The sequence below is a fragment of the Watersipora subatra genome, chromosome 11, assembly GCF_963576615.1.
Source record: "Watersipora subatra chromosome 11, tzWatSuba1.1, whole genome shotgun sequence".
Lineage (NCBI taxonomy): Eukaryota > Metazoa > Bryozoa > Gymnolaemata > Cheilostomatida > Watersiporidae > Watersipora > Watersipora subatra.
Genome location: NC_088718.1, coordinates 30,457,374 through 30,470,196, shown reverse-complemented (window position 1 = coordinate 30,470,196; position 12,823 = coordinate 30,457,374). Strand labels below are relative to the sequence as shown.

Here is a 12,823-nt window from a genome sequence, read left to right as displayed (position 1 = left end):
TTTTTCGCAATTGTGCAAGAACATGATTGTTGAAATGTCACACAGTTACCACACACCCATAAGCTTAGCGAACATGAAAAAACCCTAAATAAGTTTCATTTGAGTCTGATACTCAATAAAAGGTATTTTGTTCTACTTTTTGTACTTTTTGTTCTATTTTGTTTGTGTAGTTTGTTTATTTTGACCATTCCTTGAAACTAAATTAGCCGATTTGTGTTCTCAGATCATGGGCTAAGGTAAACATAGCTATATGGATATTGGCTAGAGTTTGCATTGCCCTATGATTATTTGGTAGAGTACATATAGTTCTATGATAATAATTGGTCAGGGTACACGTAGCTCTATGATTATTGATGAGGGCACATATCGCTCTATGATTATTAGCTAAAGTACATACAGGTCTATTATTATTGGCAAGGGGAAACATAACCTTATGATTATTTGCTAGGGTATATATACCTCTATGATTGTGGGCTAGAGTATACAGAGTTATTTAAGTCCTAAGAACCTGAAACCTACTCAGCTATATTTCATAAAGGCATTCTTATAAAGAAGCACACTGATGAGGAGGTTACACTTCAATGAGAGCACATAACTCATAAACACAGGAATATCACAAGTGACTCATCTGACAAAAATTATCAGCGAAATGATAAATGGTGGCATCTGTTTTACATTCATTTGATTGATAGTAGCAAATAAGTGAACGATGACAAATTATCTATATCAGACACTAAAATAAGCTGACAGATAGCTATTTACTGAGTGTTTATTATGTGGATAATGTGCATTTAACATCATGCATGTGGATGTGGATTATTATGTGGATGATGCGTAATTGGAATAGCTGCAGCAGTTACCACGCAATAAATATTTTAATGGACATTTGCATGTTGTAGATTAATGCTGACGGCTTGTTGAAATGACAAAAAAATTCTATGCCAGAGGTGTTGACGATGCGCGGCTGCATTACTCAAATTAAAATAGAAATTTCCAAATTATTGAAAATGTTTAAAATGGAATATGTTGCATTGCATTTTTATGCGCATCATTAGCAAGTGCTGTTTCCATTAATTGCATGAAACTTCAAATAAAAATATTCGTTTAACAAAACTGACTTCACTCACAAATATTTGCCATTGCTAATTTGTGGTTGACTTGTGGGTGACTCAAACTTGTGAAATAACCTCATCATGGAAACATCGTGTATGCTAGGAACACAACATGATACACTTTAAAAGAGACTTGATTGATAACAATTGAGCTAGAAACAAACTATGACAATAGCAGAAAGGGAATACATAACATGCAATAGTCACACAATTATGGTAACCCCCTAATCAATACGATGTATGTTATGTTTCATTTAAGGTTGCTGCGCTGAAAATCACCAGAAGCAAGCAATTCCATATAACATATTTGTCTAGAATATATGAGCAGTTCAAACAATCAACCAGAACTTTATATATTTCAACTCAATTGTTTTAATTTAAGAAAAACCTGACACATGTTTATAGCCTAAAATTATAGCCAGCTCTTTGCTTTGAGCTATTTCAGAAATATTGGTAAATTCATCAGATATTTCCGACATTCTTTGTAGCGCGTCACCACTTGTTAAGATATGCAGTAATTAACAAGTTTACTGTGGGGTTTGGAATTAGAGATCAGTCTAACTTGTAACTCTTTATAGTTGAAGAAAATATATTTTTATTTGATAAGATGACAATAGTACAAATTAAGTTTTAAAATGATGCATAAATTTATACACTTGGAACTAAGCTGCAATGAAAAGATCTTTCAGTCAACGAGGAACAAGCAGTTGCTATAATTTTGCATCCTACTGTATGTAAGCTCCCATGTTTATCTTTGCTAGCGCCAAAAACTGAATAATGTATATAACTTAAAATTTATATTTGTGAAACATTGCTTTGTATTAAACAAAAATATTAAAATTTATAAGGATATATACGCATATATATAAAGTATACATTATTTGTATGTTGTACATAGATTTATATATTAAACATTTAATTTGAAATAATTAAAATTGAATATAGTTTCACATCAACAAACCATTTATAACTTGCAAGATAGTTCTCGACAAGTAAAAAGTACGCAGACATCGCTTTAAATTACGGTAGAATCATGTTTGTGCAAATTATATATATTACCTAATATTTTTTCTTTCACAGGTCACAATTACATAATTTATTTTATGCAATTCATTTTAATCAAGTTTTACTTTACTAACATGAATTTTGACAGCATGTAACTTTGAATAAAATATTTGAAGACTTCTACAATCTTTCAATGAAAAACTTTCTATTTAAAAACAAACTGATTAGTTGATCCTCATCAGCTTAACGGTTTTAAACACACTGAAGTTATTTAGCAAGTTTATAACTCTTTTCATCTTGACTCTATTTCCACAACCATTTGTCATCTCCCAGCATCTTAGCTAGTTCTACATTAAATGGTTCATAAAACATTTTGAGAAGTTCCTTTGTCTCTGGCAGCACAGGTTTGACCTTGTAGCCAGCATTTGCAACCTTCGAAAGATCATTGCTGTTCCCCTTTTTCATTTCGATGACAGGGACTCCGACAAACCTAAATATTCTCTTCATGCATTCCTCTCTGTCTTTTGCATAATCTTCCATTTTTGAAAAGTAGATCTTTTCCTACAATAAATATTATTTCCACAAAGGTATAATTTTTTAAGTTTTTAAATTTAGAATTTTTAACATATTTACATTAAAAACTTTTAGTCCAGTAACAAAGAGAAACTTGAAACAAGCCTAGTATTGATATAACAACTAGACACTGTCTCCTTGAATGCAATACAAAAAATACAAAGATCTGTGTTTGCTTTGATAAAAATAATGACTCAGACATCTACCCTCACTTATATTCACCTATGATCACCTACAATAACCAACGATCAACTATAATTATTTACAATAATCAATAATCACCTACGATCATCTATAATCACCTATGATAATGTACAAACCCTTTCAATTACCTAAAATTAACTACAATCATCAATATTTTTCTAAAGTTGCTTACAACCACTTTCAATTACAAAGAATAAAACTATAAACACCTGCAATCACCTTTAGGTTAAAATCACCTTTAGGTTAGAATGCCCTAAAATAACTTAAAATCACTTACAATAACCTAGAAACACCAAAAATTACCTATAGTCATCAGCAATCTTTTATAATCTTATAAAACTACCTGTAATTACCTACAATCAGTTGCAATCACTTACACTTATTTACACCTACCTAAAATCATCAATAGCCACCTCAAACCATCTACAACTACCTATGATTACCTACAATTATCGGCAACTATTTAAAACACGTAAAGTTGCTTGAAATTATCAAAAACTGACTACAATTATCCACAATCACCTACTGTAGCATATAATCACTTACTATCACCTACAATCACTTGCACGAGTCAAATTTCTTTAGCCAGTCCTCTACAACTATACAAAATTGTAAGCTACTCATTGCTGAATGCATTTCAAGTAACTTTCTAATATAAATGAGGTATTTTAATCAATATCCTGAAGCGATAAACTTTTGTTTTAAAGAATATGTATTAGCATATCTTTTCAAACTCCAATGAATTTGAAAAAAAACAAAGTTTTGTAAACATTTTCTATCTAAACCTTAATTCCATGCTGTTTTATGTGATTATATATATTTTGAGAAACAATATTTTAGATAACCAGCAAAATTTATCACTGACAGTTGAACTTTTTATTAAGCTAGCTGAATGCCAAACATTGCATGAGTAATAAAAACATTTACTATTCTTGACTTTTAAATCGAGGTGTTTATTTATTCTGTGTGTGTCTTGCCAATGCCTGATTTAACCATTTGAACATTTGAGACATAGCTAAAATAGATTTCTAAAACATTTTCTACTTCTTGAGCAAAAATCCTTTTCTGTCATAATATCTAAAGCAGGACTGATTTCTTACACAGTTATTGATCTCTCACACAGTCATGATCTCTCACCCAGCCATTGATCTCTTCAGCAGTCATGATCTCTCACACAGTCATTATCTTTCACAGAGCCATTGATTTCTTCAGCAGTCATGGTCTCTCACACAGCAATTGATCTCTCACACATTCATGATCTCTTCAGCACTCACCATCCCTCATGCAGTTATTGTCCTAAAGTGTGCTAAAAAGTTCAAGTGTACTAATTATATCACCAGAAGGATGTGTGATGTAGTGGATAGCACACCAGTCTGCTCCCCATATTATCCTTAACTGCCAGTGTAAAGCAGTTTTTTCATTCTTAGACTTAATCTCTATTACTAGACATTAGGATGACAGACCAACAAACAAACAATCAGATTTATATATATCAATTGAAACAATGCAAACAATTTGCAATTTGTGTGGCAATATTACACAAAAACCTTTTGATAGCACACTCCACAACGATTTTGCATTTGAGCTTTATTTTTTTTATTTGTTTTAAAGAATATAATTCATGGTTGTAAGCGTTTATTCAATGCAACTTCTTTGAGGCTGTTTTTTAGCTCTGCTAGTATCATAATTTTTAGTCTCAGCTAGCAATCCTGACTCATACTATTAAACATAGTTACCTTGGGGATAAACTTTAAGAGCTCCTTGAGAAGGGTAGAATAACAGCTGTCGCTCATTATTGTAACAGTGTATGGATGTGGGTGATAGATTGATGCTCGCTCCTTGTTAAGTATGCAAACTGTGGTCCCATACTTTGGTAGACACTTTGTAAGGGATTCCACTGACTCTGAGATTAATTGATGGAAGAAGGAGTTACCCAGTTCCGCCAATGAGTAGTCTTTGTAAGGACTATTAGTCTATGAAAACATTGAAGCTAAGCTTGAGAACTGAGTTAAAAAACTGACTTAAAGAGTAAGTCAAAAAGTTGAGCTAAAAAGCTGAGTTAAAATGGAATTGAAAAGCAGAGTCGAAGAGTTGAGTTGAAAAGTTAAGTGAAAGAGCTGAGGTGCAGAACCAAGTTGGAAGGTTGAATAGAAGAGCTGACTTGGGTGGGAAACTTGAAGAATTGCATCAAAGGTCTGGCATAGAGCTGAAAATAGAAAATGGCATAGAAATTTAAGCTTAAAACTTGAGTTGAGGACTTGAAGCAAATATATAACGATAACCTTGAAAAACCATATAATATTCACTCAAAACATGGCCCAATAGGAGTAAACAACAGTTTCTTATGAGGCAATACTTTAAGGTGTGATTGTGTTACATGTATTTAGCAAAAACCTTCACAACTTGCTTTTGATGCAGTTACAATTTCTGTAAAACCTTTATTTGAGCGCAATGACAGCATTTTTTAATACTCCCACCATAGTGGTTGTCTATTAGAAGTGGTTGTCTATTAGAAGTGACATTAAAAACAAGAGTTCTGCTTTATATTCTGATTAGCTGATCAGAAGAAAATAAACATAATCTTTTAATGAGTGAAGTGATGCTAATGTCACATATATTTTTCTATCTTTCCTGGGCTGAGTCACATTGATATCATTGACACATGATGTCTTTGTAATATGCAGTTAAAAAACGAAATCTTTCATACACTCAGTGAGCTTGACAAAATGTTTTGCTTTTCATCTTTTGTCTTCTGAACTCAAGTTAAAAGTCTGATCAGCGAAAAGAGGTGTTTTTTTATTTTGGGACAACAAAATCTTTGGAATGATAATGACAGCAACATATTGCACACCATCGGTAACTATATACTTCGATCTTGTAAATTCGAATGATTATTTTTATAATTAAATCTTATAATAATCTTATAAAATCGAAAAATTATTCTTATAATTAAATATTGTAATAATCTTATAAGAATCATTAGAATAATATCATCCCCATTTCCTTTACTTTCACTGCTTTGAACATCAGTTGGAATACCAAAGTACTCATTGTAAGTGTCAAAAATGTCAGAGCTAACTTTAAAATCAGCAACAACGAAACGATTACTTTTCAGCACTTCTACGTTAATCACAGAAACCTTCGTCAATTGGACAATTCCATAGACTGGTGAAATGTGCTCGTTTTTCTCATGAAATGTGCACAGCCTTATGGTTCTACTATCTGTCGCACAGCTTTGTGGGCGTTTCGTTGGCCGGTCTTAATTTTGATTAAAAATTGATTGTCAGGTTCTAATGGCGATTTCAAGCCAAATTAATCTGTTTAGTTATGCATTATCCAATCAGATTGGTAAGTTTTAGGATATTTTCTACACTTTTAAAAGACTTGGTAACATATTTAAACCGGTTTATATGTGTTTTCTATTGTTATTATACTTAAACGACCCCATACAAAAATGGTTAAATTTTTTAATGAGATTTCAGTACAAGGGTTTGGGTAGCTAGGGCGTTGATGAATAATTTTTGGGAGTTGTGTGCGCATATGCATTTATCATAAAGCTGCCAAACACTCACTTCACTTGTGTTTGGTCATAGGATTATTGTTCCACTTTTAAATTTATTTTTGGGAAAGTTCGGCATGTTTGTGTAGAGAAGCCAGAAACCAAAATAATAAAAATCATATTGAATTTAGCAATGTATGAAAAAATAATAGTAATAATAAAATAGATAATTTGCCCTAAAAAGAACTTTTGGTACTAATCAACAATTACTGTAGTATGTTACACAACATTTTTTGTTTGCAAGGTGTAAAATTTGGAGTTGCATCCTTTTTGCTAAAATTTTTTAACTTTAAAGTCGCAAACTTGAAAAGAAAGAAGTTTACACCATCAAGGCTGGTTACACTTAGAAACAGTAATTATTAATAATGTTTTTGCTTTAGTATTAATAACACTAAAAGTCATGCAGTATGTTTAGTTTGCAGTTGTCTACACCTGACTCACAACTTACTGATCAAACAAGTGACCATTTGACCACTCTGACATTATATTACCTACTTTTCTGGTCTGTACTTAATTTTATTGTTTGGCTTATAAATATTTTACATACGTGTATTAAAATACAATATTTATTGTATTTATTCAATTGCTGGTTGTTAGGGTTGAACAGTGAAATAAAGCTGATAAATATTAAACAAGAATTCCTGATAAAGGCCTAGCAATTAGTGAATAAGAAGAGCTAACAAGTACAGCAAATAAATAGTTTTTGAGAGAATTTTAAACTTTGCATATAATAAGCTTTCAGCTTCTATCAGTAGTTCCAAAACAGTGCTCCCAGTTGTTTATATTATGTGTGTCTAATAAATTTAAATATTTATGATGTGATTAAGCCATCTTTTTAAATGGTATACATTGATGGCCAAGGGTATACAGACCTTTGATTATATATAGTGAAAAGCAACCGTGGATGGATTCCTTATCGAACACTGCCAAAAGTTTTTGTTTGACACGAGCCACCAGCCTACTAATCCTAAGTAAGCACTCATACCCCTAAACCATAACTGATTGTGGTTGAATTGCCTTTCTAACAATGTCTTGGCTGATTTCCTATAATTAATATACTGAATTATTATTTCTTATACAAAAATAGAAGAAGCTCGAAGCAACCTTTATCAGAATAAGAGTTGTGCCCAGCCATTAAAAGTGTTTGTTAGAGGTTGAGATGAATGATTGTCTCATACGAGATTTGAATGCATGGTACCCATCTCAGCAGTGGGGCACTTTAACACCTGAACTAAACAACCACTATTCAGATGTGCGGAATAATGGTGTATAAACTTATTTTTTGGTCTTTAACTATATTACTTCCTATGATGGTGTTTCACTACGCACTACATTGCTGGGATAGTACGAGTACAATTGACTCTCAAAATCTCGACGTGTAAGTTCTGATTAACACACGTTTTTTTCAATTTACCATCTAGTTGCTGTTTTATAGATTCTACTTACTGTTATTGATTACCATTATTGATCTTACCTACCAATAAACTAGACAAAATCTGACATGTGCTTCAGTCACCAATGTTTGCTGAATAAGAGCATGTATTGTCTCGTTAGAGTACTGTTCTTTTCTTTACTAGTTATAGTTGCTGCTTTAGAGGTTGGTCATACCGATTTATATAGTCTTGTAAATGTTGCATTATCATTGATCTTACAGTAAATCAAACATACAGCTTTTTGAAACATAGTAAAATGACTAATAATTCCACAATAAAAGCACATACCCTTTTCTGCTTGTGCTCAAAGAAGAAATGAGAAATCATCCGATCTGCAGGCTCTCGCATGGTTATAATATAACGAGAGGAGTCAAGCATAGAGTAAGTCAAGTACTGTGCAGCACTCTGTCGTATCAGGTAGGTGTCAGTTTGTTTTTGGTGTTTATGGATCAAGGCACATCCTGAACAGTCACAAAATATATCTTTCTTTTTTACAAGATATCTGTAACAAATCAAAATTAGGCAACAATGCCAGGTTGTACATCTTAACATTAAGGTATTTTGCTATGTATTTGAACTAAAATATAAATTGGGAAACAAGTTTTCTTTAATATAATTTTTGTATAGTATATGATATCTAGTTTATAAAAACTGTATAAAATCTTTTGCAAAGAAAGGATGCAGTGTTTGGCTTCTTAAACCAAATTATAATAGGCTTTATACATACAGTGGATAATGGAGATGTGTTTCCATCCACTTCAAGGGGCAATCCTCTGTCAAAGGCGAACTGTTATTTGTGAAATAGTTTCTCGTTTCACCAGTGATATCAGGGTGATGTATAAACTGCTCTGTCATATCTGTTGTGCCTGATTTATGAAAGCCAAGAAGCATAACTCTTGCTGCGCAGGTAGTTCTCCTGCAGCAAAATTAAACATACTCTTGTATTAGTTTTAACTTGTAAATATTTCATTTTCATTAAATTACTTTGGGAATTCATTTATCTTACCTATGATCATTTTTTCACTCCTTTACATAAGAAGGATTACTTTTGCCTATATACTTGCCTATGGGATGATGAGGTCGTGAATCTAGCTACATATTTGTTCAACTATTTTTTTTGTTTAGCAATTCGCTCACCCACCTACTGGCTGACTCATTCACTTACCTAATCAATGACTTATTTACTGCCTATTTGCTACCATCTCACTCTTTAAATGCTGTCTTATTTACTCTTCATTTGCTGCTTTATTCACTCTTCCTTTGCTGTCTTATTCACTCCTCATTTGCTGCCTTATTTACTCCTCATTTGCTGCCTTATTCACTCCTCATTTGCTGCCTTATTCACTCCTCATTTGTAGCCTTATTCACTCTTCATTTTTTGTCTTATTCACTCTTCATTTGTTGTCTTATTCACTCCTCATTTGCTGCCTTATTCACTCTTCATTTGCTGCCTTATTCACTCCTCATTTGCTGTCTTATTCACTTTTCATTTGTTGTCTTATTCACTCCTCATTTGCTGCCTTATTTACTCCTCATTTGCTGTCTTATTCACTCTTCATTTGCTGTCTTATTCACTCCTCATTTGCTGCCTTATTTACTCCTCATTTGCTGCCTTATTCACTCCTCATTTGCTGCCTTATTCACTCCTCATTTGTTGTCTTATTCACTCATCATTTGCTGTCTTATTCACTCATCATTTGCTGCCTTATTCACTCTTCATTTGCTGTCTTATTCACTCTTCATTTGTTGTCTTATTCACTCCTCATTTGCTGCCTTATTTACTCCTCATTTGCTGTCTTATTCACTCCTCATTTGCTGCCTTATTCACTCCTCATTTGCTGCTTCTTCACTCTTTATTTGCTGTCTTATTCACTCTTCATTTGCTGTCTTATTCACTCCTCAGTTGCTGTCTTATTCACTCTTCATTTGCTGCCTTATTTACTCCTCATTTGCTGTCTTATTTACTCTTCATTTACTGCCTTCTTCAATCTTTATTTGCTGTTTTCTTCACTCTTTATTTGCTGTCTTTTTCACTCCTCATTTGCTGTCTTATTCACTCTTTTTTTGCTGGCTTATTAACACTTCATTTGCTGCCTTGTTCATTCCTCATTTGCTGTCTCACTCGCTCCTCATTTGCTGTCTTATTCACTCCCCATTAACTGCCTTTTTACTTTTCATTTGCTGTCTTATTCACTTTTCATTTGCTGCTTTGTTCATTCCTAATTTGCTGTCTTACTCACTCCTAATTTTTTGCCTTGTTTACTTTTCATTCGCTGTCTTATTCATTCTTCATTTGCTGTCTTATTTAATCCTCCTTAACTTTCACAATTTTTTTAATTTTTTTTAAAACTGTTTTTTGGTTGACATTTTAACCATCGTGCCAAAATTGGTGTGTCTGATTCATGAAAGCCTGTAATGATGTGCACCTGCTACGATGTGCATTTGGTTATGTGTGCTTGTTTTATGTGTACCTGCTTTATGTGCAGCTAAGTGAGTGCACTTGTTTGAGTGCAAGACAATTGTATATTTTTTATATTGCATAATGTCCATATCATCAGTTGAGCTTCAGCTGCCAATAAAGCGAGTCACAATTTTTGAGTTTAAATTAAACCAGTGTTTCAAATGCTCAACATATAACAATTTAGCGACGAGGATTAAAGGAACTTTGTAATGGGTTTTGCTTCTGACAGTACCTTTAAGCCATTTTTTTGTGTCTACTGAAGCCTATGGCAGAACTTGACCTATATTTCACACCGAAGACAAACATACCATATGAATGGTCTGTATTTAAACGTGCTGGATTTAATTTCGGTGAAACTGTTGCCTCATATGTCACTAGGCTGACACAATTAGCTATTACCTGTGAGTTTCGAGAAAGAGACACATTGATTAGGAACAAGGTAATTGAAAAATGCCCTTTGCTAGCATTTTGGAAAAAGTTGTAGAAGAGAGGTTCAACACTAGACTTGAACACTGTATTAGCTTTAGCAAGCATGGAAGAGTCGGTAGTTAAACAGGCAGATGAAATTCAGGCTCAAGGAAATAGTGTGGTTTCTAGTAGTAATGGTAACAATACTGTGAATATGAAATTCAGCAAATCTGGTAATAAACATAAAAAGCGTGTTCAATCTGGACAACAATTTTTCTGGTTCGGTTAGTAGTGATGGTAACAAAATTTTCTACAGACAAAGCTCTCTAAAGCACCTGGCATCATCAATAGACTGGCCAGCGAGAGGCCGAGTTTGCAATGGCATGCAAAAAGAAAGGACATTACGCCGGCTCTAAATTTTTGTGAGCAAAAGAAGAAAAAGCATGTAAATAGCATTTCTGAGGAATCGTCTACACAACGAGGAGACAATTATTATACAGAGACTCTTTTTGCTGTTACTGACACCAATATCAACACAACTGGTGAGACATTTTCACTCAGTTCTTTTTCGTCCGGTAAGGTTTCAGTCATGTTAAATGATGTTACTGTGCAAGCAGTTGTAGACTCAGGTGCTTCTTGTAACCTGAAGGGCAAATGCACACCAAAGTCAGTAAATACTAAGATAGTTTAGACAAACAAGAAACTGTACGCTTATGGTAGTAGTTCCAAATATCTTGATTTACTAGGTCAGGCTTACATTGATGTTTTTGTTTCTGCTAATGGCAATTTTACTACTGCTGTATTTCACATTTTCATTGGTAATGCTGCCACACTGATAAACCAATGCTCAGCTGAATGTTTGGGCTTGTTGAGAGTCGGTCCTTTGGCTGGTGGGGTGAACAGTTGTAGTTCAGGTGGCTCTACTGGCCTGGGTGTGGAGCCAAGAATTAACAAGTATCCTCAATGTTTTGGGGGTGTTAGTCGTCTAAAGGAATACAAGGTTTCATTGCACATAGACAAAACGGTGAAACCTGTTGCACAACCTGTGAGGCGCTTGCCATTTGGACATACAGATTTAGCGCGAGTTAAAATAGATGAGCTTTTGGCTTCTTATATCATTGAGAGGGTAGATGGTCCCACACTCTGGGTTAGTCCTATTGTCACCGTGCCAAAAGACAACAATGACATTTGTTTGTGTATAGAAATGAGGCGAGCCAACGAGGCAGTTGTGAGGGAAAAGCATCCTATTCCATCCATACAAGAGTTACAGTTTAATCTGAATGAAGCTAAAGTGTTCAGTAAGGCTGATTTGAAATTGGGTTTTCAACAGTTAGAACTAGATGACCAGTCTAAAAGTATCACCACATTTGTCACTCCTTTTGGTTTGTTCCGGTATAAAAGACTCATGTTTGGAATTGCCTCAGCCCCGGAAATATATCAGTAGTAAATACAAAAGGGTATATCTGGCTTGGCAGGCTGCAAAAACTATGCTGATGATATTATCATTTATGGCTCGAGTAAAGAAGAACATGATAAAGGATTAAACAAGTTCTTGCAGAGAGTAAAGCAACTTGAGTTCACTTTAAATGCTAGCAAATGTCAGTGTGGCTTAGACAAAGTTTCCTATGTAGGCTACTATGTAAGTTTCTAGGGCTAGCCAATTTTGTTGGAAAATTTGTGCCACAGCTATCTACACATGCAGAACCTTTGCTTCGGTTGACCATGAACAGCACAGCTTTTATTTGGAGGAAGAGCAAAATGCTGCCTTTTGCAAGATTAAAGCACTTATGGCTGACAGTAAAACACTGGCTTTCTTTGATGCTAATGCTAGGACCAGCATAACTGCTGATGCGAGTCCTTATGGCTTGGGAGAAATACTTAGTCAAAATGTAGATGGAACGGAAAGGGTCATTGCTTATGGTCACAGAAGTCCCACAAAAACAGAGAGACGCTATTCACAAACAGAGTGCAAAGCCCTAGCGCTGGTTTGGGCTTGTGAACATTTTGCATTGTACTTGCTTGACATCAAATTTTGTCTCATAACAGACCATAAGCCTTTGCAGTTTAT

At 34.0% G+C, this 12,823-nt stretch overlaps 1 protein-coding gene across 1 annotated transcript; it reads right to left on the bottom strand.

Annotated features, from left to right (window-relative positions):
- Positions 1-2,420: 2,420 nt before the first annotated feature.
- On the bottom strand, positions 2,421-10,772 carry LOC137407967 (carbohydrate sulfotransferase 15-like). The gene is made up of 5 exons (XM_068094355.1): positions 10,747-10,772; positions 8,614-8,802; positions 8,175-8,388; positions 4,631-4,867; positions 2,421-2,678 (listed from the first exon to the last, which is right to left on the bottom strand). Exons 1-5 carry the CDS (start codon positions 10,770-10,772, stop codon positions 2,421-2,423), a joined length of 924 nt encoding a protein of 307 aa, XP_067950456.1.
- Between the last annotated feature and the right edge of the window lie 2,051 nt (positions 10,773-12,823).